General features: G+C 43.5%; 7 protein-coding genes across 10 annotated transcripts; 3 read left to right on the top strand and 4 right to left on the bottom strand.

The window, feature by feature from the left end:
• The first annotated feature begins 104 nt into the window (after nt 1-104).
• Nucleotides 105-4,761, top strand: Tace (ADAM 17-like protease Tace). Of its 2 annotated transcripts, XM_017236501.3 has the most exons (10): nt 105-288; nt 357-596; nt 653-1,077; nt 1,135-1,329; nt 1,464-1,602; nt 1,756-1,991; nt 2,048-2,611; nt 2,678-2,783; nt 4,367-4,529; nt 4,597-4,761. In XM_017236501.3, exons 1-10 carry the CDS (start codon nt 210-212, stop codon nt 4,637-4,639), a joined length of 2,190 nt encoding a protein of 729 aa, XP_017091990.2. In that variant the 5' UTR covers nt 105-209; the 3' UTR covers nt 4,640-4,761. The 2 variants fall into 2 exon arrangements, with proteins under 2 accessions (XP_017091990.2, XP_017091992.2); XM_017236503.3 differs by lacking the exons at nt 1,464-1,602; nt 2,048-2,611; nt 2,678-2,783; nt 4,367-4,529; nt 4,597-4,761 and having other exon boundaries at nt 1,756-1,922.
• A 35-nt stretch (nt 4,762-4,796) lies between these two features.
• Nucleotides 4,797-6,167, bottom strand: Nph (Nucleophosmin). Its single transcript, XM_017236507.3, has 4 exons — nt 6,009-6,167; nt 5,721-5,866; nt 5,074-5,241; nt 4,797-5,015 (listed from the first exon to the last, which is right to left on the bottom strand). Exons 1-4 carry the CDS (start codon nt 6,028-6,030, stop codon nt 4,878-4,880), a joined length of 474 nt encoding a protein of 157 aa, XP_017091996.1. The 5' UTR covers nt 6,031-6,167; the 3' UTR covers nt 4,797-4,877.
• A 205-nt stretch (nt 6,168-6,372) lies between these two features.
• Nlp (Nucleoplasmin) lies at nt 6,373-11,370 on the top strand. The gene is made up of 3 exons (XM_017236508.3): nt 6,373-6,530; nt 6,750-6,883; nt 10,678-11,370. Exons 1-3 carry the CDS (start codon nt 6,509-6,511, stop codon nt 10,978-10,980), a joined length of 459 nt encoding a protein of 152 aa, XP_017091997.1. The 5' UTR covers nt 6,373-6,508; the 3' UTR covers nt 10,981-11,370.
• Nucleotides 7,253-10,315, bottom strand: LOC108122054 (sodium-independent sulfate anion transporter). The gene is made up of 8 exons (XM_017236504.3): nt 10,185-10,315; nt 9,204-9,503; nt 8,806-9,146; nt 8,438-8,747; nt 8,080-8,382; nt 7,876-8,021; nt 7,638-7,817; nt 7,253-7,571 (listed from the first exon to the last, which is right to left on the bottom strand). Exons 1-8 carry the CDS (start codon nt 10,198-10,200, stop codon nt 7,359-7,361), a joined length of 1,809 nt encoding a protein of 602 aa, XP_017091993.2. The 5' UTR covers nt 10,201-10,315; the 3' UTR covers nt 7,253-7,358.
• Nucleotides 11,371-11,444: 74 nt separating the features above from the next.
• Nucleotides 11,445-16,324, bottom strand: LOC108122055 (4-hydroxybutyrate coenzyme A transferase). The gene is made up of 5 exons (XM_017236506.3): nt 15,764-16,324; nt 12,729-13,121; nt 12,262-12,666; nt 11,932-12,198; nt 11,445-11,869 (listed from the first exon to the last, which is right to left on the bottom strand). The coding sequence occupies exons 1-5, from the start codon at nt 15,945-15,947 to the stop codon at nt 11,682-11,684; spliced, it is 1,437 nt and encodes a 478-aa protein (XP_017091995.2). The 5' UTR covers nt 15,948-16,324; the 3' UTR covers nt 11,445-11,681.
• A 148-nt stretch (nt 16,325-16,472) lies between these two features.
• Nucleotides 16,473-23,663, bottom strand: Mgat2 (alpha-1,6-mannosyl-glycoprotein 2-beta-N-acetylglucosaminyltransferase). Of its 3 annotated transcripts, XM_017236696.3 has the most exons (11): nt 23,039-23,663; nt 20,815-20,903; nt 20,618-20,746; nt 20,411-20,560; nt 20,164-20,348; nt 19,856-20,097; nt 19,656-19,801; nt 19,429-19,589; nt 18,701-19,105; nt 17,523-17,737; nt 16,473-17,468 (listed from the first exon to the last, which is right to left on the bottom strand). In XM_017236696.3, the coding sequence occupies exons 2-11, from the start codon at nt 20,828-20,830 to the stop codon at nt 17,246-17,248; spliced, it is 1,872 nt and encodes a 623-aa protein (XP_017092185.2). In that variant the 5' UTR covers nt 20,831-20,903; nt 23,039-23,663; the 3' UTR covers nt 16,473-17,245. The 3 variants fall into 3 exon arrangements, with proteins under 3 accessions (XP_017092185.2, XP_070136982.1, XP_070136983.1); XM_070280881.1 differs by lacking the exon at nt 23,039-23,663 and having other exon boundaries at nt 20,815-20,922; XM_070280882.1 differs by lacking the exon at nt 18,701-19,105 and having other exon boundaries at nt 16,477-17,468.
• Nucleotides 23,664-23,965: 302 nt separating this feature from the next.
• Nucleotides 23,966-26,892, top strand: Mcm2 (DNA replication licensing factor Mcm2). The gene is made up of 2 exons (XM_017236663.3): nt 23,966-26,202; nt 26,261-26,892. Exons 1-2 carry the CDS (start codon nt 24,067-24,069, stop codon nt 26,783-26,785), a joined length of 2,661 nt encoding a protein of 886 aa, XP_017092152.2. The 5' UTR covers nt 23,966-24,066; the 3' UTR covers nt 26,786-26,892.
• Nucleotides 26,893-26,943: the final 51 nt, after the last annotated feature.

Here is a 26,943-nt window from a genome sequence, read left to right as displayed (position 1 = left end):
TGGCATCTTCAAGTGTCCTTTAAAAGATTCAAATTAGCCCGCAAATGAATAACATTGGTGAACCGGAACCGGATATGGAACTGGAACCAGAAGAATAACAGTCTGTTAATAAAAAAGAACGACATTCTGTTAACCTGTTACAGGACTCGTAGCTCAGCTGCTTGAATCCGAAAAATCAATAATGCAGAAAAATTTTTTGCGGGGGAAAAATGTTTACAAAATTCATTAGCTGCTGTGGTCTCGCATTAATCTCAGTTTTCTTTGCCTGCCTTTTAGTCGAAAATTGCGGTAAGCAGTTGGAACGTCGAAAATACCCTCTATATTTCCATTCTGGATGGTTTTTCATTCATTTTCAGTTGCGTTACAAAAAACGCTTCGCCACTATGAGATATTCCACAAGGACGATGTCATCCATAGAGTGGTCAAACGAGGAGCCAAACACAGCACAAATCCTTTTAATGTCATCAAGGAAGTAGAGTTCACCACTCTGGGGAAGAACTTCCGGTTGATTTTGCACCCCCATCGGGATGTCCTACATAGCAAATTTCGAGCCTACGCTGTGGATGCGGATGGCAATGAAACGGTGGTGCATATGGGTATGTATACTCCTTGTCATTTTTAACTCGGTTGACTACATTCATGACCCTTACAGATCACGATAGCTTCTATTCGGGCCGCGTCTTTGGCGAACTGGAGTCTTCAGTGAGGGCCCATATTGAGGATGGGACAATGACCATGTCCATCCACCTCCCAGATGAAACCTACCATATAGAGCCCTCTTGGAGACACCTGCCCGAGGCCAAAAAGGACACAATGGTGGCTTACAAGTCCTCCGATGTAAAGGACGAGGCGGGAGGCACTCCCAAAACATGTGGCTACATCAAAGAGGGTCTGGAGCTGGAAGACAAGGAGAGCGAAGATGCGTTGGACAATGAAATCCACTCGCGTCAGAAGCGTCAGTCGGATCAGTACGAGTACACTCCAACCAAAACTCGGTGTCCACTGCTGTTGGTGGCGGATTATAGATTTTTTCAGGAAATGGGAGGAGGTAACACCAAGACCACAATCAACTACTTGGTAAGGAGTTACAGTAGAGTTATATCCCTGTTTTTGTAGCCTCTTTTTAACCTCTAGATAAGCCTCATCGATCGGGTGCATAAGATCTATAACGACACCGTGTGGCAGGATCGCTCCGACCAGGAGGGCTTCAAGGGAATGGGATTCGTCATCAAGAAGATAGTGGTGCACTCGGAGCCAACCAGGTTGCGCGGTGGGGAAGCCCACTACAACATGATCCGAGAGAAGTGGGATGTGCGCAATCTTCTCGAGGTTCGTTAAATGCATATTTGTATATTCATGGTTCTAGTTTAGATGCCGTTGCTCATGGCCATTTAATTCTTGTCTTGTGCTCTTTCTTACTTCAATCCTGTGCTCCGTCTCCGTCGATTTATCGCCAAGTGTAGGTCTTCTCCCGGGAGTACAGCCACAAAGACTTCTGCCTAGCCCATCTCTTTACCGATCTCAAGTTCGAAGGCGGCATTCTGGGCTTGGCTTACGTTGGCTCCCCGCGTCGCAATTCCGTTGGCGGCATTTGCACTCCAGGTTGCTAATCCCAAAACTTCACTCACATTTCTCATTTTATTTTGGCTTATAACTTTGCGTTTCTCTTGTTTTATTCTGGCTTTTGTTTGGTTTTCAGCACTTTAAAATACCTTTCTGTACGATAACTTTTTATAACTTGTTTACCCTTTATAGAATACTTTAAAAATGGTTACACTCTGTACTTGAACTCCGGATTGAGCAGCTCCCGTAATCATTATGGACAAAGAGTCATCACACGTGAGGCTGATTTGGTCACGGCCCATGAGTTTGGACACAATTGGGGATCGGAGCACGACCCTGATATTCCGGAGTGCTCGCCAAGTGCTTCCCAGGGTGGCAGCTTCCTCATGTACACCTACTCCGTCAGTGGCTATGATGTCAACAACAAGGTTTCTATTTGGATAACTTTTGTATAAAGCTCTTTAACTAAACAAATCTCTTTCAGAAATTCTCTCCATGTTCCCTACGATCCATTCGGAAGGTTCTGCAGGCCAAATCTGGCAGATGCTTCTCTGAGCCGGAGGAGTCCTTCTGTGGCAATCTTCGCGTGGAAGGCGACGAGCAGTGCGATGCTGGATTGCTGGGAACCGAGGACAACGACTCCTGCTGCGACAAGAACTGCAAGCTGCGTCGGAATCAAGGTGCCATGTGCAGCGACAAAAACTCGCCCTGCTGCCAGAACTGCCAGTTTATGGCGTCGGGAATGAAGTGCCGTGAGGCTCAATACGCCACTTGTGAGCAGGAGGCTCGTTGCACTGGAGCCCATGCCGAGTGCCCCAAATCGCCAGCCATGGCGGATGGGACGATCTGCCAAGAGCGCGGGCAATGCCGGAATGGAAAGTGTGTGCCGTATTGCGAGACCCAGGGTCTGCAGAGCTGCATGTGCGACATCATTGCGGATGCCTGCAAGCGTTGCTGCCGCATGAGCATCAACGAAACCTGCTTTCCGGTGGAGCCACCCGATGTCCTGCCTGATGGCACGCCCTGCATAACTGGATTCTGTAATAAGGTGGGTTTTGTTGGGTTCTTCGTAATTGGATACATATATTTTATTTGGATTTCGATTTCCAAACAGGGCGTTTGCGAGAAGACCATACAGGATGTGGTTGAGCGCTTCTGGGATATTATAGAGGAAATTAACGTAGCCAAGACACTCAGATTTCTCAAGGACAACATTGTCAGTAAGTACTTTAAACACAAAACCATAAAGGAAAACTAATTTCCTGTCTTGAGAAACAAGATTAGTAATGCAAAAGATGAGGTCTTTTATGAGGCATATTTTCCTCCCTATGCATTCTATCGATCTACAAATCGTTTAAGGTATTCCGTTCAAGAATCGGATGAAAATTGTCAAAGATATGGCCTTCACTGTGGGTCATTTTGTGCTTCTATGCATTTTTCACAATTTTTAAGGGGATCCCCCAGAAAATTTGACAAAAAATCTTTAAAATATTTCGTTCTCAGATTTTGGTGCAGATTTATGGAGAATCGATCTACAAATCGTTTAAGGTATTCCGTTCAAGAATCGGATAAAAATTGTCAAAGATATGGCCTTCACTGTGGGTCATTTTGTGCTTCCATGCATTTTTCACAATTTTTAAGGGGATCCCCCAGAAAATTTGACAAAAAATCTGAAAAATATTTTGTTCCCAGATTTTTATACAGATTTGTGGAGAATCGATCTACAAATCGTTTAAGCTATTCCGTTTAAGAATCGTATGAAAATTGTCAAAGATATGGATTTAACTGTGGGTCATTTTGTGGTTCTATGCATTTTTCAAAATTATGAAGGGGATCCACCAGAAAATTTTGTCAAAAAATCTGAAAAATATTTCGTTCCCAGATTTTGACGCAGATTTATGGAGAATCGATCTACAAATCGTTTAAGGTATTCCGTTCAAGAATCGGATGAAAATTGTCAAAGATATGGCTTTAACTGTGGGTCATTTTGTGGTTCTATGCATTTTTCACAATTTTTAAGGGGATCCCCCAGAAAATTTGACAAAAAATCTTTAAAATATTTCGTTCTCAGATTTTGGTGCAGATTTATGGAGAATCGATCTACAAATCGTTTAAGGTATTCCGTTCAAGAATCGGATAAAAATTGTCAAAGATATGGCCTTCACTGTGGGTCATTTTGTGCTTCCATGCATTTTTCACAATTTTTAAGGGGATCCCCCAGAAAATTTGACAAAAAATCTGAAAAATATTTTGTTCCCAGATTTTTATACAGATTTGTGGAGAATCGATCTACAAATCGTTTAAGCTATTCCGTTTAAGAATCGTATGAAAATTGTCAAAGATATGGATTTAACTGTGGGTCATTTTGTGGTTCTATGCATTTTTCAAAATTATGAAGGGGATCCACCAGAAAATTTTGTCAAAAAATCTGAAAAATATTTCGTTCCCAGATTTTGACGCAGATTTATGGAGAATCGATCTACAAATCGTTTAAGGTATTCCGTTCAAGAATCGGATGAAAATTGTCAAAGATATGGCTTTAACTGTGGGTCATTTTGTGGTTCTATGCATTTTTCAAAATATTGAAGGGGATCCCACAGAAAATTTGACAAAAAATCTGAAAAATATTTCGTTTCTAGATTTTGATGCGCAAGGAGATTTCGATTACAAACGGTTTAAGGTTTTCCGTTTTATAATTATTATTTGCAAAGATATTGCCTTATATGATTACCGAATTTTATAGGGGACCCTGCAAGGATTCGAATAAAAGTCTTAAATATATTTAATTTTTTATCCCTTCCAGTGGCCGTTGTCCTTGTCACCGCTGTGTTTTGGATACCAATCAGTTGTGTCATTTCGTACTTCGATCGCAAAAAGCTGCGCCACGAAATGAAGCTGATCGAGTGGAGTCAGAAACTGGACCTCATACATCCAAGCGACGAAAGGCGTCGTGTAATTCATATACGGTAAGTTATATCTAATATCTGAATCCTGATTTCAAGACCGATTTACGGAATGGTTTATTTCTTTCAGCGTTCCACGCCAAAAGATCTCAGTGGCACGAGCCTGTAACTAGCACAAAGAACGGTGGCACGAATTTTTTTATCTTCCGTGAGCATTCTTCTCATACTGCCACAATTATTTTGTATTAAAAAATCCTAATTTAACAAACATTATACATAATGAATAAAATTCCATATAAAGTAAAAAAAATCAATTAGAATTGTCTCTGATTTGTATACTAAATTTGTATTTTTTCGTTCAGGATTTTTTTTTTGTTATCATATCGTTAGCTTAATGGATTTCGTTGTATATTAGTTCTTTTTATTGCTCTTTCCATTCGTCTGTGGAGCTGCATCCTCGTCGAATTCCAATTCGCTGTCGTCCTCCTCCTCATCAGAATACTCTTCGTAAATTTCACCATCGTTGAACTCTCCGAAATTCATCTCCGCCTGCAATCATTTTTTGTTTCATAACATAAATTTCGATATTTGGGATAATTGAATTTACCTTGCCACAGACATAGACGGGACCAGTGCCCTGCACCAGCTTGAAAGTCACGGATCCGTTGGGGAATTCAATATTTGGCTTTAAGCTACGGGTCTCGCCCGCTTTCAGGACGGCAATGGGAATCTTCACCTCCTTCTTCTCACCATCTTCGTTTGTGAATGTCTCCACCTGAAACAAAACAGTGAATGATTTAATTAAATTTGTTATATTTAATCTCTGAACTAAAAGCCTTTAATGACATCTAACAAACTTTAAAACATTCTCAATAAAACGTGACTTGAAAGGAAAAAATGTAATGCAGATAAGCAAGATTATCAATAATAGAGATATGAAACAGTATACAGTGACCATAAACAAAAAAAAAAGGTGAAAATAATGAAATGGAACCTTAACGCTATTTCTGGAGAACCCAAATGTTTATTTGTTTGGGCCAAATGTGTGAAATCTAATGAATCTGTATAGACGTGAGCCTTTAGATGCTTTAGTCTCAGGCCGGTAGACGCGGCCTTCAAATTTTGAGAGTATCTTCAAGCGGCCACCATTTTCGAGGCATGTTTGCAGATACATTGAAATAAAATTTGGCCCAGTTTACGGATTTATGACCGGCTAGTAAATAGTGATTAATAATAGCTGACGGCGATTCTCACCTGCACCACGTTGAATTCTCCGGACTTTGCATCGGGCCCGAGGGCTAGCTGTTTAACGATGAGCTTGTGGGAGTGGACCACATACTCCTCCGGAATTTCAGGAACTTCGAACTGTGCAATGGGCTCTTTATCGGTGAGCGTAACACCTGGTCAAAGGTAGATGGAGTCGGAAAAAAAAGTAAAACTATATTAGAACAAATGCCGGTTGGAAGTACGGCGGCACACACGAATCTCCCCTTTGGGATGTCCACGGTACCCTCGTCAAAATGTAATAATGCCAATTCTCACCATAAAACGATTCGGATTCCATTTGTATTTGCCTTCGGACACAGATGTACAGTCAATTAAGAGTGGAAACTTTTTGTACTTCTACACGTGCCCGTAAAACGGCGATGGCTGCAGATATACGAAGCGTTAGGTAGTGCTGGTGTTCAAGCCAGGAATGCTTATCGATAGGTCGCCTTTTCGATAGTAACGCAAATTATTTAAAAATCTTTTACTTCCAAATTCTTATAAAAAAATTAATTTTTGCATTTTATATATATTCGGGAAGTGCTAAATAAATACAGAAATATCTACTTTACAAAACCACTAACATTCCACTAACATTATCTCCTTAGCTGACTTAAAACACTATTTTATTCGAGACCTATCGCACCATTAACCTATCGGAGAACCAATTATTCCAACGCCTGGCAACCCTGGAGCAGCTACCATTTTGCAAAAGATTTTGCTCAACACGTGTTCCCCGGTAGTTTCTTTGGCTTAATATTAATAAAATAGCAGCAATGGCTGAGGAATCATTCTATGGTAATTACAAATTGCAAGATTGGAGCCTTCTGCACCTTGACGAAATCGAAAAACATCAGCGGAAGTAGTATTTGTAGCTTAAAAATATAATTGTCTGCAACGCTTGCCGGTGTTTTTGGAGTCAAGGTTGCCGCTGGCTAATTAGTGTGTCTGCCCCAGACTACCGCACTTCCGTCTGGAAATTATATGTGTATAATAAAAAATGTTTCCAATTTGCAGGAGTTACTCTGACCGGCGAAGGCACCGTTGTGACGTGGGACTGCGATGAGGATTACGCCCGCGGACAGAAGCTGGTGATCAAACAAATTCTGCTGGGCGCCGAGGCCAAGGAGAATGAGTTCAACGTGGTCGAGGTGAGTCCCCCATCCCACGACAATATGCACATAAATTGCACACAATTTCAAATTGTGTATGCGCGCGCCGGTCTTTTTTATTCTTCACTTTTTTTTGCCGGCAGGGCAAGGACCGGTTTCCCTTTATTTCCCCCCCCTGTCCACTCTCCACGGATGGCATTTTTCATTTTACTCATTCACATACATAGGTTAGGGTAATTTTGTCTGTACATCTGCTATATATCATTGACTTTCACGCAGTCCCCTCGGCATACTTGTCTGTGGTTTCTGAAGCAATTAGGCAGGGAGCTCAACAATAATTATCTACCTATATACCTACTAACTAGATTCTACTGGTGTGAGTTAAGTTTTTAAATTAAAAAAGCTAAGTAAAATTTTTAAATATTTTATTTTGTGTAGTTGTAGAGCCTCCAGCCATGACGGGCGGAATGGTAGTACGTGGCTTTAGCATAATGACAAGACAAAAGAATACACTTTATTGACTCAACTCGACGGCAATGCTGGCACACGATTCTTGCGCTTCGTCTGCTATTATTTGCATTAGATCGGCGAAGCTTTTCGAGAACTTAAACATGCTGCGCAGCTTTCTGTCCATGCGGCAAATCACTCCCGCCGCCGGAATGCTCCAATTCCAGCACACCAGGTCGCACTGCAGCATGGCCAGATCTTCTCGAAGCGATTTGAGGTTCTAAACGAGAGGAGGGGTGTATACTAAGATAAAGGTCATATTTCGGGAAGAATATAGTCGCATTACCAGTGCTACGGTGGTATCAATTGAGGCAATCTCGTGACCCTTAATCACCACCAGTGTGGGAGCAGCGGCAGTATCTTTTTGATTTGTCACGTGCGAGACAATGGCCAGCTTCAAGTATTCGGCTGCCGCATAGTCTACGCTGCCCTTGATGTCGGCCACAGTCAACTCGATTCCATTATACTGTCGGGAATAACAAAAACATTAACCCATGACATTGATTAACCTAGGAAGTGGCTACCTTTTCGTTTTCCAAGTGGAACTGGGGCTTCATGCTCTTGTAGAGCAGGAAGAGGGCGTTGAAAACAATGCCCACCACCATTCCGTACTCCAAAGTCCAAAATATACAGGTGAACACTGTTACCAGAAACGGAAGCATATCGCGTTCTGCCAGGAATTGATGTTTTAAATATTATAAGATGGGCAGGGGCTTCAGTATACTCACTCTTTGCCCGCCAGATCTCCCCAATGGTCTCGTATTCCACCATGAAGAACATGGCTGCTATGATGATGGCCGCCAAGGTGGCTTTGGGAATGTAGGCGAAGGTGGAGGTGAGGAACGCCAGCGTCATCAGGACAATGGCTCCTGTAACTGCGCCCCCTAGAGGTGTCTTCACACCACTGGCATTATTAATGGCCGTCCTCGTGAAAGAGCCAGTGATCGGCATCGATGAGAAGAAGCTGCTTAGGATATTGCTGACTCCCAAGGCAATCATCTCCTGGGATGCGTCCAGCACCTTTCCCTTTGCTGGAAGAGGGAGACTATTTAAAACTTGTTAGAAAATAATATCTGGGTGTCTTACAGAAAGCCTTGGCCACTGCAATGCTCTCCAGAATAGAAAGCAATGGGATGCTCGCCAATGCAGATCCAACATTTGAAATCATGCCACCAAAGCTTATTGGTGCTCCGGTGGTGGGGTCTTCCGTATGAAATGGAGGCGGCTTGAACGGCGGAAGACCGGGTTGGATGGTGCCGCTGACCAAGAACGGCAAGACACCATCCTTTTTCAGTAGATAGCAGAGCAGGATTCCTATGACCACCGCCACAGCATTGCGGGAAAGGGAAATGTACTTCAAGACACTTTTAAATGGCAGAGGAAGGTCTTTGACTTGCTGAAACATATAAAGAGATACCTTAACTAAGAGATTATGGGGGAGAACCATCACTCACCCTCATCAGGAGTAGGAGCACCAAAGTGCAGCACCCAAGAATAGCATCATTTCTTCGTATCTGGGATAGGTGCCCGAAGAAGTATATCCAGCTGTTGAGGAAGCCACTCGAACTGGAGCTGATGCCAAAAAGGCTGTTCACCTGGCCGGTGGCAATGCTGATGGCAGCAGCCATGGTGAAGCCCGTTGTCACCGGCACGGAGATAAATCGCATCAGAACTCCCAGATTCAGGAGGCCCATTACGAATATTATGCAACCGGACATGAAGCAGAGTAGCACCGCATAAGCTGGGTCACCATCCACATACGGACGCACCATGGTAGCCATGATGGCAGTTGGGCCTTCAAGGGGGTTGGGTTACAATAATGGCCCACAATCTAGAGCTATTGGTGACTCACCCACTGTGATGTCCTTGCATGTTCCTAGAAGAATATACACGAATCCTCCCATAAATGCCGAGTAGAGGCCATAGGCGGGTGGGAGATTGGCCACCGCTCCGTAGGCAATGGCCTGGGGCACGGCAGTGAGACCCACAGTCAGACCCGCCACCAGGTCCATGGGGAGAAAGCTCCACTGGTACTTGGGCAGCCAGTCGGTGACGGGCAGGTACTTGTGAACGGTGCTAATGCTGCAGCAAGTTCGGGCCTTGGAACCCACCGACCCGCAAACGTTTGGGAGGCGCTCCCGGTAGAGATCATCTGCAATAGATCGGCCATCGAGCAACTGATTAGCAGGGAATGGGGCCTCCTAGTAGATCTTGATTTGAGCGCCGTTTAAGTGGGTTACTTGATTGGAAATTTTTTGTGAAAAATACATAAAAGCGTATAATCGCATCTTCTGATCGAAACCTGAAGTGTATTGATTCATAGGAAGTCTTGTGACTTTCGAACAATAACATGGAGGAAACTGGATTGTTTCAAATATTTCCAACGCCAGGAAAGCCTGATAGGGAAGACTTTAATCTTGTCTCATTACCTAGTTTGTCGCCGGCAGAGGCTTATGTTATTTAATATCTTCTGTATTTATCATTTGCACTTTGAAACGGGAGGAACTTAGGCTGTGACAGTCTGATGGACAGGTTTATTCAGAGGAAGCTAGCCTGTCCCTGATATTTCAGCTACATTTCAAAGATAACGTTTGAGGCGCAGACTTTTGGTGTCTAATTACAGAGTATTTGCCATAAATCATCACTTTGTTTAGATCTTGACTGGGTCAAGTCTGGAAGGGAGGAGAGTTTCCCATCACGAGTGCTTCATTTGTAATTACATGCTTGTTAGTTTTGTAAGAAATTCACGAAAAATCAATTGAGTTTGATTCGGTTTTTAGGAAATCACACTGCTTTCACTTATCCTCTTCAGGCGACGCGCTCCCCCACTTACCTTCATTATCGCACATGCCGACAAGATCGCCAGGCACTTTAGTTCCAAGCCAATATGAGGAGGTCTTAAACTACACGTTACTTCAGATGATTATTAATTAGCGAGCACTTGTTAGATTCGCACTCGGAAGAGCCTTTCGGGGCGAACTGAACCGCTTCAGCGTGGGCAGGCGAATGGTCAAGCGACCGTCTGTCGGCGGGGTTAATATTCAATATAGACTATAGTCGAGTGCGTCGGTGGCAGCAGCAGAGTCAGTTATCAGACAAACCGTTCCAGTTTGGGGGAGGTAGTCGGCCGACGGAGATTAGAATTTCCATTTCGAGAGACAGAGCGCGATAAAGTAGGCCAACCGCTGTATCTTCCTGTTTAGATCTGAAATGCGTGCGATCGCTTCAAGTGAACAACTATCTATGGCCTCTTCGAGTAGGCTGCAGTGACGGAATCATCTATCTATCTATCTGCCCGAATCTAATGTCTTTGTTCTCTTACGCAGGTTAACACAGTGAAGGATTCGGTGAAAATTCCGATCGCCGTTCTCAAGGCCGGCGAGACGCGCGCCGTGAATCCCGATGTTGAGTTCTACGAGTCCAAGGTGGAGTTCAAGCTGCTCAAGGGCAACGGACCCGTCTACATCCACGGCCACAACATCAAGGACGATGTGGAGGTGGTCGACATGGAGGAGGAGGAGGAAGAGGACGAAGTCGCCGAGGACGAGGAGGATGAGCACCCAAAGAAGCGCGCCAAGATCGAGAATGCCGCCGATGGAAAAAATAACAAAAACAACAAGAAGAAGTAAATGCATGTTAAGCCGCCAACCCATCCATCGAGGTTTAAGCTATGCACCTGTAGATTTTAAAGAAAAAAAAAACAGTTTTAGGCCCTATATTACAGTACGATGCTGCATACTGAGAATACTATCTTGTAGTTCCTTTCGCAGAACAGCACTTAAACTTTCACTTCAAAGACAACGTTGTGTGCTCAGTTCGTGTATTCCTGCAAGCGAAAAGTCTTTGAAGTTATCCCTTTTATTGTGGGATTAGACTGCTGCAGAGAATTCTACGCAACTTTTGAACGCACAGATTTGTATATATAATAAACTAAAGCTAAGCCGGACTTCCTGTACGCGCCTCCTTCATATTTTTGCAGTATGAAAATAAACTGTCGTCGGAATACAATTGAAAACAAATATTCTTTTTGGGTTTAAAGTTCTTGCAACTTCTTCTAGTACGCAGATTCCATTTAAATTCCAATAAAATCCCATTTCTCTATTTTAAAACTTTTATTTTTCACATGAATTTCACGTTCGGTAAACTTCTAAAGGTTATATATCATGATTGCAGTTCTTTCAAGTTAGTCAGCTATATAATTTTGACTTTTGGTAATGGTTCTGGAGGATTATGATGATGTGCAGTCCTATGAAGCTTGTCAATTTTGGGAATGCCTTCAAGATGCCTGCTGGTTACACTACTCTGCCCCAGGACATGGCTGTGTTGGTATCTAGTTGGGGCTAGGCATCACCTTGATACGTTCGAAGGCTGCCTTTTCCAGGGCCTCGCGGTGGTCGGGAGCGGCGATTTGGATGAGCTCGTACATGCGCTGGCGGACATTCTTTCCGAACAGCGAGGCAATGCCGTGCTCTGTGACCACGTAGTGGACGTGAGCCCTAGATGTGACGACACCAGCACCTGCAGAAGCAAATAAAGTTTAGTACAAGATGATCTTAAAGAGATGATATCAAGAAACCCACCAGGCTGAAGTGTAGGCACAATCTTGGTAGCGCCCTTGTTGGTCGACGAGGGCATCGCAATGATGGGTACGCCGAGTCCGTCCAGACCCTCAGCAGCGCCACGAATGAAGTCCACTTGACCTCCGAATCCTGAATAGAAACGTGTTCCTATCGAGTCCGCACAAACCTGTCCAGTCAGGTCAACCTCAATGCAGCTGTTGATGGCCGTCATACGGGGCTGCTGTTTCACGATGCTGGTGTTGTTCACATAATCGATGGTGTACATTTCTGCAAGAAAGAACCATTTAATACTTCCACGATTATATAGCTAGTTGGTGTTCCAATGCCTACCGATGAAGGGGTTGTCGTTGACAAAGTCGTACAGCGGCTGGTCTCCAATCAGGAAGGAGCCAACGATGCGGCCCTGGTGCATCTTCTTCTTGCTGTTGGTGACGCAACCCTTCTTCACGAGATCGACGACTCCATTGGCGAACATCTCGGAGTGGATACCCAGGTCCTTGTGGTTGTGCAGGGCGGCAAGAACGGCGTCAGGAATGCTGCCAATACCCATCTGCAGAGTGGCACCGTCCTTGACAAGGTTCTCGGCGATCAGCTTGCCAATCTTCTGCTCAACTTCCGAAATCTTACCGGTTCCGTGCTGCGGCAGATCATCGCACACCTCGATGGCCAAATCAAAGTGAGATTTATGGATGATCGCGTCACCGAAGGTGCGGGGCATTTTCGGGTTGATTTGAGCTGGCGAGGATACAATTATTTAAACTTTCAATCTTTATGAAATCGTAAGTATCTAAGCTTACCAACAATTTTCTCAGAGTTGAGCAGAGCAGCCCGAACACAGTCCACGCTGGTGCCCAGAGAGCAGAAGCCATGTCTATCCGGCGGCGACACATGGATGAAGCTCACATTGGGTTTCACGATCTTTTTGTAGAAAAGCTGGGGAATCTCGTGCAGAAATATAGGAACATTGTCGCCCCGTCCCTCGGCAACAGCCTTTCGCACATTGGCGCCCATGAAAAAGGAGTTCGAACGGAAAATGTCCTTGTATTCGGGTTTGCAATATTCCGCCGGGCCCTCAGTGTGCATGTGGCACACGTTAACGTTCTCCAGGTTGTTGCACTTGCCGTGCTGGGCCATGGCATTCAGCAAGGCCACTGGGGTGGCTGCAGCACCCTGAGCAAACACCGTGTCACCTGGATTAGAAAGAAAGAAACCGCAAGTTTTATTAATCCATAACTTTACTCAATGGTGCTAATTAGCTAGGTTTTCATTCATTTTTATGAAACGATAATCAATCGAACGTGTCTTAAGGGAAATGACTTAGGTCCTGACTCACCTATTAAGGGGGTTCTAGTTTACTAAATATGGCATGTTTATAAAATTTAACGTTATTGAGTTATTCGTGCAGTTATTTTGGGTTAATCTTAAGATGAGAATTTCTTAAGATATTGGGGGATTTTATTAGACGTTAATTGTCTAACAGATATGTTGATCTTTTATAATATGACATGAACTGAGGCCATGGTGGCCTAATTTTAAAATAAATGATCTATTTATAAAACACTTGCTAATATACGGTTTTTTTAAAAGATGACTTTTGATCAAATATTTTAAATACATTTAAATTTCTTAACCTCCTATGAACTTTTAGTATTTTTCGTTCGGATCACATCTATAGAATCTATCAGCTCTTAGAACGATCAAAGCTTTAAATACCAGATTCGCATGAAAGCTTTAAGCTTATAATGTATATAATATACTGTATCTGCAGCCGGTCGGTCAAGTTGAGATAGGAAACTGAGCGAGAGAGCTTATTGGCAAACAACTCGTGATAATAAATGTTTGTAAATAAATAACACCGGTTTCTATATGTGATTTACATAGAAAATATTTCCTACATTGAAACGGGGCTATTAAAACAGAAGAAAATCAAGAGAAATATAAATTCAAATATATACATTAGGGTGGCACTTATTAAAAATATAAATTAAGCCAATTCATAAGATTCTACAAATCTTCCATTATTTTAAAGCTCAACAGGTCCACCCTAGGCATGACCCAGTAGATGCACATTATTTTTGCCAGTCTATTTTCAAACACCCTCCTGAGGAGCCCGGAATATCAATGCATTTAAAAGGTCTTTCTAGTCTAATGTTTAGCGAATAGGAAACTAACGAGCCCCTTAAGGCCACGAAATCATACGATAAGCAGGATTCTTATCTGCAGACGTCTGAGACACGTCGACAATGTCAAGTTTTCCGCGAGCTTTTCATAATAAATAATAAAGTGGAAAAAATTCTTGGCCAAAATGATCATAGCTGCACATTGTTTAGCCAGTGCGTACTGTACTAGTTATTATCTGCCAAAAACGTGCCACACGAAAAAGTTTTCCAAATCAAATTACGTCGCAGATTTTGGCCTGGCTCGTGTTTGCGATTTTTGGGCTAAAATTAGTGGGGTCCACTGCCGCTCTGTGACGTTTGGCGGTGGGGGACCCTGCCTCCCCATCCGATTCTGGTGGGCTGTCAAGTTTATCAATTTGCATGGAGCTGCTGATGAGAGGCCATAGGAGTGCTAAGAAATAATGATATTTCGGTGGTTTGTGGGCGTGTTCCACACAAAGTTGATAAAATCGAAAGAGAGTGCCTAATTAAGGCAATTTAATTCAATAAAATCAGAGGGTCACCCATATATTTGATAAAAAAAAAATACTGAAATAATTCTAAAATTCTTTCTTTAAAAATCTATAAATCCTCTAAATATTATTCTAATATCTGTATAGTTTATCTTATATTTTAATAAAATTATAGAACCGAATATTTAATATATTTCTCTCTGTGTCTCTGCTGATTGTGCTGATTATGTTGTGGACTCTTCCACTAAAAAACCATAATTCGCTCAATGACATGGACAACACACGCACACTCTATGGTTCACCTGCTGATATTAGTTGCATAACGACACTGCCTCCGAATGAAATCTAAGTTCTAGTCGCTTATCAGTACATTAAACACATAGCAAACAAAAAAAAAAAGAAATAGCATGAAAATCAAAGGCCGGTTGTATCGCCAGACTTGTTTATGACTTAGTTCTTGCCTCAAAGCTGAGCTTTGCATCAGGCGTTCTCATTTGTTTTTGTTGTTTCCTGCTGCTGTCGCTTGGGTACAAAGTACAACTTTCACACGCAAACTCATCTAAAGAAAAATATATTTATTTTTATATGATTATATAGCAGCAGGCCCAGCTGTTTTGCTAAATTGAATGTATACATATTAATTAATCTGGAAATAGCTATCTGGAAATAAAACCTGTCGGAATTACACATAATATATGCAATCATGTGCATATATTAGATGATTTTATTGATATATACTGTGGACAATAAAGATATAGGGGTAGCTGGCACTGTTTCTCTGGAAGTGTGAAAAGATAAGACGATAATTCTATAATTTAACAAGAAAATGGTAGTCTTTCCATGACATATTTGTTAACCCTTCAAAATCGACCCAACCTATTCAAAAATGTAAACTTGATGGATTGCCATTAAACCTTATACTATTGAACACCCTGTAATTGCCCTTTTCTATGTGTTTGAAAGTAGTTTGAATTACAAACGCCCAATTACACACACACGGTGCTCTTTGGTTTATATTTGCATGCCTTGCTTTCTGCCCCCATTCTCTGTTTTCCTAAGCAGGCCCACTAGAATATGTTACATAACCCACAAAAGATTGCCAATGCCGCTCCCCGCTTCTATACTTATATTAATGAAAGCCCCACCCCCTTGGCAGAAGGCCGGTTCAGGGGGTGGGTTGAAGGATGATGGAGGACTCACCAGATTTAACCACAGAGACAGCCTCCTCCGGTTTTACAATCGGAGGCTCCCGGTCAATGGGATGCGACAGTTCCCGGACATAGGTGAAGTAGTTGTTGTGGGAAGATGCAGTCGTGGCCGCCGCTGTGGCGTGGGTTAGGAGCTTGTTCAGCTGCCCAACACGTCGAGTCAGTTGCTTGCTCATGGTTGCTTGAGAGGATTACACGCACACACCGCAAACGCCGAAGGGAACACCAAACAAATACGCGACTTTCAAGGGTTAATGGACAGTGGGTAGCCAATATCCTGATTGTTTGGAAGAGGTAATGTCCGCACCAGCACCGCGTTCGCAAGTGATTGCCGCTCTCGGGGGCTAGAACCAAGACTCCCGGCAAAAGCTTTTATCGAACGACAAAAGCTCTCATCGAACAGCAAAAGCTGGTTGCCAGCGAACGAGCTGGTGTGTGCGCTCCTGTCTTGATCAGGCTAATTGGCGCCAGTCGACATTTCCCCTAAAATAATGTTGTGATTCAATTTAGGTTCAGTAGGGTTTTGAGTCAAACATTGTTAAACAAAAACAACATAATATCAAAACAAACATTCGTTTATCGATAGAAACAAGCCTGCTTGTTCTAGAGATGACACTTTCCTCAGCGATAAAAACACGTTTCCCGCCCTTATAAAATTCAAATTCAAAAACAAACTTTTATTTCAATTTAGAAACTGTTATTTTTTAGAGCATTTACTTGGCATTTATTTTTGCTAAGATTATTCATTCAATTAATCAAAAGTTCCTAATACATAAAAGCGCTTTGGACTAACGTTTAAATAATAACAAACTACATTAGTTCTGTGCTTATATTAAAAATACCTTATGTAATGTATACAACTCAATCGTCTATTTACAGGCTTAAAACGTAGGATCGTAAGATATATAAAAAGTTTGATCTACATGTTGATGCGCGTGTGCATGGTACATTGCTATGACTAGTTTATGCGATTTGCTGCCATATTTTGACTGCAATTACAAATGTTTCGGCACAATCTGGGGATACGAGTTTAAATATTTTTCTCTTCTATTCAGTTACTAGGATTAGGACTGTTTTTCCCGTCGCTCCGAACTCGAAATTCATCCGTTTTTAATCCTGGACGGAGCCTAAACCATACAATGTGATTATCATTGGAACTGAAGAGCAAACGGTTTAAGGATTACAACACTGCAGATTCATGTAATGTATATGCATATAAATGGGCATATGGCCAGTGACTAGAGGATTATCTCACTTATGGTAGGAGTTGTGCAGCGCCCAATAGGCGAAGGATCTTTGGGCTTCCGGCTTTGATTAATTTCGTTTCGATTAGTTAGCTGATACGGAGTACTTGCTTACTATGTTTATAATAACCCTACTTAAATAACGTTAGGATCTAGACTTCCTGGCTACTGACTATGGTTCGTTTCCGCTTCTTCTGCTTTCTGGGCTTAGCTCCTGGTGCTCAGGACCTTTACCTAGTAGACAGAGTCATGTTTAGGCACAGCTCGTGATCCCGCAGATCTCCCCATCCCCCGTTTCCCTTCCGTAGCTTCGACTTTTTGATTAAACTAGGCACCGTCAGAGTTAAAGATCGCGGGAAGAGCTGGTGCGAGTTGCGAGCTATTCGCAGGACATGCTGCACTTTCGAGATCACCAGGTTAGACTCGCAGTTCTTGTTCTTGTGGTGAACGCCACTGGAAGAGAATAATTGTTGATATTTGGATTTTTAGGGGGATAGGTACTCTTACCATTCTCCAATATGAAAAACCCGCGGTCCTTTGACTATCATCGCATGGAGCTTCCGCTGCAAGCACTGTTGGGAAACGTGCTGCAAGGACCAATCCCAGTTGTAGTCATCGTACGTGCAAAAGTGCCGGGCGCACTTCCGGATATTCGTCCAGGTGGTGCGGTTGAAGGCGAAACCCATGTTGTGCTTGCTACTGACCCACGGCATGACCTCCACCTATTAAAAACACAAAAACAAAACGATTAAGTAACTCGTACTAGACGTTATTTTAAATCACTAAATTGCACAACTTGATTAGGAGGAGGTTGGAGACAAGAATTGGATGGCATGCAAATTTAATTCATATCGATTCGCTTATAAAAGTGAATTTGAACAGTAGATAGTGGCCAGTAATCAGAGTGGTCTGTTTTTTTGACTAACCACTAATTGGGTTTCATGTGCGGTGCAAATCCGAATAATCATTGGGGGTTCGAGAGGCACCATACCAAAAATACCTTGCGATAGTCACCGATGATGCTCTGCCGGTCGATCTTCAGGGTGCGAGCTCGGGCCCGGGCCTGCACCTGGCAGATTACAATCGAGCGGATCGGATTGGAGCGAAATTGGAGCGAAGTTGGTCGGGTTGGGTGGAGAAGAGTGGCATGCCATTACAGACACATATAGACAAGAACAAATTAAACACAACGATACATAAATTTTACAAAATTTGGGCAGTGATGGGAAGTATATTGAGAGTTTAAGATCTTCAAGAAGTTAAGATTAGGTTTCTTATAAAATAAACAAAAACAAATAAAATCAAAAGTTTCTTATCAAATATTCATATTAATTTGAAATACTGATAGTACATAGTATTATCAGCTTGGAAATAAAACCTTTAACCATAATAGATTATTATATTCCCATTACTGCCCTTAGGAACACTCAGAATAGATTGCGAAACATGCATAATTGCGAAAGCATAAATGAATGAAATATGCAACAAACAATGGCCAACAGATAACAGTCTACTGAACACGGGGGTGCCAAGTGGGGAAGGGGAGGGACAAGCAAGTGCTCGGCTGGGGATGATCTGGATTGGCTGGATTAGCTGGGTGCAGTTACTGGGGATCGGGATCAGAGTCTTGCATCAGAATGATCTAGATCGCCCGGCACTGGCGGTGCGATGGCGGTGGTTGCTACCTTCTGATAGACGGAATACAATGACGGCAGGACATGATAGTTCCATGTTTGTGCACCGTTATTTTTGTTGCTGCTATGGCTACTTTGCTCATTGTTGGAGGTGTCGGAGGATGTGGCGGCTGTGGCTGAGGCTGAGGCTGTGGCTGTGGCGGTGGCGGTGACAGTGTTGATGAGGTTGCCCCGCTTGCTATTGAGAGCAGCATGATTGCTGTTCTTGTTGGAGTCACCGGTGTCGCCCACATAGACTTTGGCATTTCTAAGAGATGACGTTGATGATAGCGCAGATGATGAGGAAGAATAGGAGGACGACACGGCTAATTGCACAGAGTTTCTATTGTTATTCCTATTGTATCCTAATAAACTGTTTGTCGAGACCAGCGAGGAAGCATAGGATTTCTTGTTAGTCTGCGTGCCAGAGTCATAATCGGAGTCAGAATCGGAATAGAACAGATACAGATATGATAAATTACAATAGTACAATGATATATGTCTAAGATAATCATATGGTTTTAGCATCATTTTTTTTGTTTGCAACCCATTCAATATATCTCAATCACGGATGGGTGAGAATGTGTGTCCGAGTGTGATTATATGTAAGTGTGGATTTGTTTTTTAGCAACGAAAGCTTGAAGGACATATAAAACAAGATTAGACCGCAAGCGTTTTCTGAATTTTCGCAGCCAATGATCTAGCAATGAGTGTGTCTGGAGGCTCTACCCGAATCTCACCTTGCTGTGGTAGGTGTAGTAGTTGAATGTCTTGAGATAGGTCCCCAGGGAGAGCACGTTGCACTGGGGGCACAAGTCTTTGGTTCGTTGCTGCATCATGGCCAGCAGATAAAGGAAGTCTTCGGCCACATAGTGATCCTCTTCTAGGAACAAGACCAAGCCTGCCAAGGAGGACAGTTAAAATAGAATTAATATAATCCTTGGTCTTCTCTGATATCTATACATACCTGTATGGTAACGAGTTACTTCTAGTTCATTGAATACCCTATTGGCCTTCCAAATCCAGTGATGCTTCGTTTGCGTAAACTTTGCCTCCCGATAATGGCCATAAAGATCGGGGAACATGGCATTATTACAATTAGCCATGAGGGCTCTGTTTAATTAAAGAGTTAGTTTATATTGAATAAAAATATATAAGCCAACTTACTGTTCTTTCTTTATATTCCTGGGACAGTCGTTGGGATCCACGCCAGGATACTCATTCGGATGTGTCTGAATGGAGTATGGATAAAATATCTGCATTACCTTGCAGAAATCGATCTGTTGCACCAGGTCGTTGATGTCATCGTCATAGTAGTCATGCGAAAAAACCAACAAGACCTTGGAGATATCCTTGGCCTGCGCCAAGCTCACGATCAAGTGGCGCAGATAGGTAATCCTTGTATGAACCTAAAATATTACAAAAAAAAACATGTGATTTCATTGTAGAGGATCATTGTTGAGGATCCACCTTACCTGGACTACAATTATCACAGAGTCGTTCTGTAGAGGGCCAAAGGTATCCTCGTTGAGCACCGACTGCATGTCGTTGTACCGCATTATCTGGCGTTTGATTTCCGTGATATTTGGCGGATGGTAGACATCGAAGCTGATTGTGGTGGCAGTTGCTGCTCCCGAACTACTTGAATTCAGGAGCAAAGCTGGAGGATTTCCAAACATTTATTCTCAGTTGCAAAAAACCTTGTAGTCCTCATCCACTTACCCGCTCCAGAGACAACTCCGGCACCCGAAGTGGTATGATTCCGGGTATGTGGCGTCAGATATTTGTGAAGAGGCGCTGGCACCATGGCCAGGATGGCATCATCAGAGTCGTTGGTGACCGCCTCCCCCAGCGCATTGTCCCGTGAGTCCACTACAAAAAAAAGGAGACCTTTAGCATTTGAGACACAGTTGCCTTTGGATTACTTGCAGTAGTTGAAGTTGTGGTACTGGAGAAGCCCAAAAATACAAAGGGCCAGCAGGAATATGCTGCGCATATAGAAGTTGTTGCGCTTGCGTCCCATCGCTCCGGTATTGGGCAGTGGAATCAAAATGCGACCTAGTAGTCATGGAACATCAAAGCAGATTTAGCAAAGCAAAGTCTGATGTGTTTCTCGATTCAATTACCCCTCATTTTCGACATGTTTGCGTCTGGTTTGAGTTCCGGATCCAATAACTGGCTAGTGTTTATTGTCGCACCGACTTTTTCTCGCCATCTGAAATAAAATAAAAGCCCAAGGGTTATTCAGAATACTCGAAATGCATTCATTTCTAGCTAAATGACATTAGGCATCAGGTCCGTGTTGTATTATAATGTCAAGGAATTAATATTCTGGCTATAAAATGAGGTTTACAACACTTAAAGTTACAACTGGAGACTTCTACAAACTTCCATAGATTTTAGGCCAAGGGTATTCTCAAAGGTTCCTTTCCAGAAGGTACTAGACATGGAATGCCTCTATAGCTAATCCTTTTTATCGGTCTATCTGACATTATTTTAAAATTCCAACCCAAACAAAATCTAATTTCTTACTTTTCTGATTTAAATGGAATTTGTAATCTCTGAAATCCAGGCTATATCCACACACAACGGGATTCCGAGTGGATGGGAATGCTAATCAGCTGAGCAAATAGTAAGCGAATTCAATTGCACGGCGACGGCCTCCGATCTCGGCTATTCATATATTCCGTATACGACGCTTAGGCACTTGGCACTTGAGTTTAATTAGCAATGGAGGCTCACTAACCATTTAAGCTGGGTTGGAAGATGCAGGGTCGGAAGCCGGAGGGGTGGTGGCATGATGGGAGCACGTACCCGCAGCATGGAGCACCGAACGCAGTCCGAGAGCCGAGAGCCAGAGCCTTTCAAGTGGGCGGTTCGCTGTCCACCGTGGCCTCGTGTCAATTGGCACAAAAATAGAATCCGCCGGCGGGCGGCTCAGCGAAAAAATTTCAATAAACTGAAACAGTTTTGCTTAGAGGGAGCTCTATTTATAAGGCGGAAATGGGGAAGAACTGAATAGTGACAAGCGAAATAGATCTTGAACAGATTGTACACTATCTTGTATCTAAAGTACATTAAAAATCAATTGCACTTTACTATTTTTTGAGTAATTATGCTTCTAACGAAGGGTAATCACGGAAAAAGCCCTCATAAATATAATCAAATATGCTCGTATCAAGAATCTTTAATTACTATAAGTTCTTGATAACCCAACCACTTATAGAGCTTTAATAACTTTCTCGTATCGGATTCATTCTCAACGGAATTGTATAGTCTCCTTAACACAATCCCTCTGGGCTTAAAGCACTTTGTTTAGCCGTCAAGCTGTCGCCGGTTGAAAGCAGTTTTGTTTTCTCAAGTAGACATCTAGAAACCAAGTCACATGCAAATTTAATTTAGGCACATATGTACATACATATGTATGCACGAAAATATGTAGAGTGTGTACTGCCACAGTGTGTTGTGTGCTTACCAGCTGCTGGTATCGAATGACTGACTTACAAGTAGTATTTAAGTCCAACTAACTGTGGCCTGTTTGATTACAATTAACTCTTACTCCCATTCCCATTCCCAAGGATATACTATTTCGTTCCCCAGTGCCAGGCAACGAATTATAATAGTACTTCCTGAAAATATGAGGCTGACGCACTCAAATGCTAAACAAAATCAATGAACCTGCGTTTCTAACTTTGTACCTCATCTATATTAATAAGCCCTAATTGGAACATCAATAAAGGCATTTGAGTTTGAGTTTCTGTCGAGAAAGGAGCATTGAAATGGCCATGAAAGTTAGACAGAAAAAAATAAGATTAATTGGAAAAATTGATATGAATTTTATTGACAAAAAAATATTTGTGGGTATTTACATATATATGGTAATAAAAATAATCAAACTCTATAAAAATATAGTAGAATAAAAATACTATTTTATTAAGCAATATAAAAAACGAAGGCCGCTAAATTAAGTTTTTTTATTTAATATTTAATGTCTCCTATTAACATTGAAGTATATAATTAATTAAAAAATACACTTTATTTGTTTCAGTGCATAAACACAATTGCATCTTATGGGGCCACCGGGTGGGGTGTGGTAGGTCGAACAGGTATTTTCGGTTTAGTTGTTACGAAATAAATGGCAAAAATTGTGATGCTAAACCGAAACCAAAACAAAAAACGACAAAAAAAGAAAAGCTCAAGCAAATGCGACGTTTACTTTGCATTTGTTGCGACCATTTTTACGACTTTTTTGTTATTTGTTGTTTTTTTTCTTGTGTGTTTGGTGGTTGACATCGGTAACCATTTGTTTTGGATTTTTGCATGAAAAATGAGGGTAGCACCTGGACGCACCTTTGGTGGTTGGGTTACCTAGAATTTCGGGCAAGCACCGAATTTCCGCAGCACACTTTAGTTTCAATTTCAGCTTCAGCACCATGATTATTTAGTGTTGTGGTAGCGATTTAGTACTACAACTACAACCCGAATCGATTTTTCAGACGCCCCCAGAATTCATGTCCCGTATCCGGAAGCTACCTCTCCAATTTTCGCCTCGGGGCAGTTTTTATTTTATTAATTGATTTTTAAAGGAGGATGTAAGAGGATGCCATTTTTTTTACACAACTCTATCCCTGTTTTTTAATATCTTCGGAATCTTTGGGGGATTTGATGCACTTTCGGTACATATACATACTGGCAGCTGCTACCGCGGCTGCTGCGGCTACAGCGACACAGAGAAAACAAATGGGCATCTTTTCACTCTCGACTTGTTTTTGTTATTTTCGCTTTTCTTATTGGCCACATTTTTCACTTCCTCGCTCTTAATAATAGTGCCCGGTTATGTGTAGTTTATGTAAATTTGTGTATTCGATTTTCGCTTTCGTTTGGCCAACAACAAAACAAAACGCCCGATCGAGTGTATCTCAAGCTTTTCGACCGTTGCCTTGCGCTGCGAAAGAGTATCTCACAGTACGCGCCTTGAGTGAGAAATCAAAACGAAACATAAACAGCTGGTCCAGCAGAGGTAACAGAGCGGGCCGAGATACATATCGATATACATTCTGTTAACCTCCTGTTAAAATTTAATGTTAAATATGGGAAATGTTGAATAAAATTTAAAAACATCTCTCTTTTCTTAAAGTTTAAAGATTTTTAATTTACGCTCTTTTGTAGATTCATATTATTTGAATAAAATAGTTTCCAGGGCGGCAAAACTTTTCAGCTCGATAACATTGATAACATGTGTTGTTTTTATAACTATAAACTATCCTTCTCCAACACTGTAACTTTTTCCCGCGCATTTCACACGCGTCGGCACAACAAAAGATCGGAAGTAAAGAACCCAGATTCCAAACTCATTCCGAGCCAAACAGACGCGCGAAATGGACAATCCTAGCTCTCCGCCGCCAAATACTCCCAGCGACGCCGTAGATCGCCGGGAACTGCGAGCCGCGATGACTTCGCCGGTGGGCGACTTTGAGCCATTCGAAAACGAGGATGAGATCCTTGGGGATCAGACTGTGCGAAATGAAGAGGACGAGGAGGATGGGGAGGAGCTGTTCGGGGATAATATGGAAAACGACTACCGTCCCATGCCGGAACTGGACCACTACGATCCGGCGATGCTCGATGATGAGGACTTCTCAGAGATGTCGCAGGGCGATCGCTTTGCTGCCGAGTCTGAGATGCGGCGTCGGGATCGTGCCGCTGGCATCCACCGCGACGATCGTGAGCTGGGCTTTGGTCAGTCCGACGATGAGGATGATGTGGGTCCCCGGGCCAAGAGACGCGCCGGAGAAAAGGCCGCCGTGGGTGAGGTGGAGGACGCCGAGATGGTCGAGTCCATCGAGAACTTGGAGGATACTAAGGGACACTCCACCAAGGAGTGGGTGAGCATGCTGGGACCGCGCACCGAGATCGCCAATCGATTCCAGTCCTTCCTGCGTACCTTTGTCGATGATCGCGGCGCGTATACCTACCGTGATCGCATCCGCCGGATGTGCGAGCAGAACAAATCATCGTTCGTAGTCTCCTACACGGATCTGGCCAACAAGGAGCACGTTCTGGCTTACTTCCTGCCGGAGGCACCTTTCCAGATGCTCGAGATCTTCGACAAAGTGGCCAAGGACATGGTTCTCTCCATTTTCCCCACCTACGAGCGCGTCACCACCGAGATCCATGTGCGCATTTCCGAGCTTCCGCTTATCGAGGAGCTGCGCACATTCCGCAAGCTGCATTTAAACCAGTTGGTACGCACCTTGGGCGTAGTCACAGCCACCACGGGGGTCCTGCCACAGTTGTCGGTGATCAAGTACGACTGCGTCAAATGTGGCTACGTCCTGGGTCCCTTTGTCCAGTCGCAGAACACAGAAATCAAGCCAGGATCATGCCCAGAGTGTCAGAGCACAGGACCCTTTTCCATCAACATGGAACAGACGCTGTATCGGAATTACCAGAAGATCACGCTGCAGGAGTCGCCGGGAAGGATTCCCGCTGGACGTATCCCCCGAAGCAAAGACGTCATCCTGCTAGCCGATTTATGCGATCAGTGCAAGCCCGGAGATGAGCTGGAGGTCACTGGCATTTACACCAACAATTACGATGGTTCCCTGAACACGGATCAGGGATTCCCCGTTTTTGCCACTGTGATCATTGCCAATCATGTGGTCGTGAAGGACTCCAAACAGGTGGTGCAGTCGCTGACGGACGAGGACATAGCCACCATCCAGAAGTTGAGCAAAGATCCGCGCATCGTCGAGCGTGTTGTGGCCTCTATGGCGCCGTCTATTTACGGACATGATTACATCAAGCGAGCCTTGGCTTTGGCTTTGTTTGGCGGAGAGTCCAAGAATCCTGGCGAGAAGCACAAGGTGAGGGGCGACATTAATCTGCTGATCTGTGGAGATCCCGGCACGGCCAAATCGCAGTTCCTCAAGTACACCGAGAAGGTGGCACCGCGAGCAGTTTTCACAACCGGCCAGGGAGCCAGTGCCGTGGGTCTGACGGCCTATGTGCGTCGCAATCCCGTCTCCAGGGAGTGGACCTTGGAAGCTGGTGCCTTGGTCCTGGCAGATCAGGGAGTTTGTCTGATTGACGAGTTCGACAAGATGAACGACCAGGATCGGACCTCTATCCATGAAGCTATGGAACAGCAATCGATTTCCATATCCAAGGCGGGCATAGTCACCTCTCTTCAGGCTCGCTGCACGGTGATTGCCGCTGCCAATCCCATTGGTGGCCGCTACGATCCTTCCATGACGTTCTCCGAGAATGTAAACTTGTCGGAGCCCATCCTATCTCGTTTCGATATCCTGTGCGTGGTCAAGGACGAGTTCGATCCCATGCAGGACCAGCAGCTGGCCAAGTTCGTGGTGCACTCACATATGAAGCACCATCCCAGCGAGGAAGAGCAACCGGAAATGGAGGAGCCACAGCTGAAGACTGTCGATGAGATCCCACAAGATCTCCTGCGCCAATACATTGTTTATGCCAAGGAGAACATCCGCCCCAAGCTTACAGTAAGTCCATGTCACAAAAGGGGAAAGAAAGACTACTTACCATTCTTTATCCTTCCAGAACATTGATGAGGACAAGATCGCCAAGATGTATGCCCAGCTGCGCCAGGAGTCCTTCGCCACTGGATCGCTGCCCATTACGGTGCGACACATTGAGAGTGTGATCCGTATGTCCGAGGCCCATGCCCGCATCCACTTGCGCGAAAACGTCCTGGAGGCGGACGTCAGCATGGCCATCCGCATGATGCTGGAGAGCTTCATCGAAGCCCAGAAGTTCAGTGTGATGAAGAAGATGCGCAACACATTCCAGAAGTACCTGGCCTTCCAAAAGGATCACTCCGAGCTGCTCTTCTTCATTCTCCGCCAACTTACCCTCGACCAGCTGGCCTATATCCGTTGCAAGGACGGCCCCGGAGCCACGCACGTTGAGATCATGGAGCGGGATCTGATCGAGAGGGCCAAGCAGCTGGACATTAGTAACCTAAAGCCCTTCTACGAGTCGGACCTGTTCCGCACCAACGGCTTTTCGTACGATCCTAAGCGTCGTATCATCCTCCAGATTGTAGTCGATGGAAACACTGCTTAGGTTATGGAGGCACCCCATTACGTTTCGTATTCCAATCTCATTTAGTTAAGGAAGTCTCATCCATGTTTTGTTACCACCACCCATTTTCTAATAAAGTTTGATTCGTATTTATGTCCTTTAAACAAAATAATTATATAGATTTTCCTAACAAGATTTTA

Source organism: Drosophila bipectinata, chromosome 3R (assembly GCF_030179905.1).
Source record: "Drosophila bipectinata strain 14024-0381.07 chromosome 3R, DbipHiC1v2, whole genome shotgun sequence".
NCBI classification, from domain to species: Eukaryota; Metazoa; Arthropoda; class Insecta; order Diptera; family Drosophilidae; genus Drosophila; species Drosophila bipectinata.
The sequence above is the reverse complement of the archived record's forward strand: the minus strand, read 5'-3'. Positions and strand labels throughout refer to the sequence as shown.

Coding starts and splice junctions, on each gene's coding strand:
- LOC108122054 (XM_017236504.3), bottom strand. Junction 8,022..8,079: donor GGAGATCTGGCGGGCAAAGA/GTGAGTATACTG, acceptor AATTCCTGGCAG/AACGCGATATGCTTCCGTTT. Junction 7,572..7,637: donor TTGATACCACCGTAGCACTG/GTAATGCGACTA, acceptor CCTCTCGTTTAG/AACCTCAAATCGCTTCGAGA.
- Nlp (XM_017236508.3), top strand. CDS start 6,509: ATGGCTGAGGAATCATTCTATG. Junction 6,531..6,749: donor GGCTGAGGAATCATTCTATG/GTAATTACAAAT, acceptor TCCAATTTGCAG/GAGTTACTCTGACCGGCGAA. Junction 6,884..10,677: donor ATGAGTTCAACGTGGTCGAG/GTGAGTCCCCCA, acceptor TCTCTTACGCAG/GTTAACACAGTGAAGGATTC.
- LOC108122055 (XM_017236506.3), bottom strand. CDS start 15,947: ATGAGCAAGCAACTGACTCGACGTGTTGGGCAGCTGAACAAGCTCCTA. Junction 12,667..12,728: donor CAACTCTGAGAAAATTGTTG/GTAAGCTTAGAT, acceptor TATCCTCGCCAG/CTCAAATCAACCCGAAAATG. Junction 12,199..12,261: donor CAACGACAACCCCTTCATCG/GTAGGCATTGGA, acceptor TCTTTCTTGCAG/AAATGTACACCATCGATTAT.
- Mgat2 (XM_017236696.3), bottom strand. Junction 20,349..20,410: donor CGGAGTTGTCTCTGGAGCGG/GTAAGTGGATGA, acceptor GAAATCCTCCAG/CTTTGCTCCTGAATTCAAGT. Junction 19,106..19,428: donor ACTACACCTACCACAGCAAG/GTGAGATTCGGG, acceptor TCTGGCACGCAG/ACTAACAAGAAATCCTATGC.
- Tace (XM_017236501.3), top strand. CDS start 210: ATGTTTACAAAATTCATTAGCTGCTGTGGTCTCGCATTAATCTCAGTT. Junction 1,078..1,134: donor AGACCACAATCAACTACTTG/GTAAGGAGTTAC, acceptor TTTAACCTCTAG/ATAAGCCTCATCGATCGGGT. Junction 1,330..1,463: donor ATGTGCGCAATCTTCTCGAG/GTTCGTTAAATG, acceptor CGCCAAGTGTAG/GTCTTCTCCCGGGAGTACAG.
- Nph (XM_017236507.3), bottom strand. CDS start 6,030: ATGGAATCCGAATCGTTTTATG. Junction 5,867..6,008: donor GGAATCCGAATCGTTTTATG/GTGAGAATTGGC, acceptor ACCTTTGACCAG/GTGTTACGCTCACCGATAAA. Junction 5,242..5,720: donor GAGAATTCAACGTGGTGCAG/GTGAGAATCGCC, acceptor GTTTTGTTTCAG/GTGGAGACATTCACAAACGA.
- Mcm2 (XM_017236663.3), top strand. CDS start 24,067: ATGGACAATCCTAGCTCTCCGCCGCCAAATACTCCCAGCGACGCCGTA. Junction 26,203..26,260: donor ACATCCGCCCCAAGCTTACA/GTAAGTCCATGT, acceptor TTATCCTTCCAG/AACATTGATGAGGACAAGAT.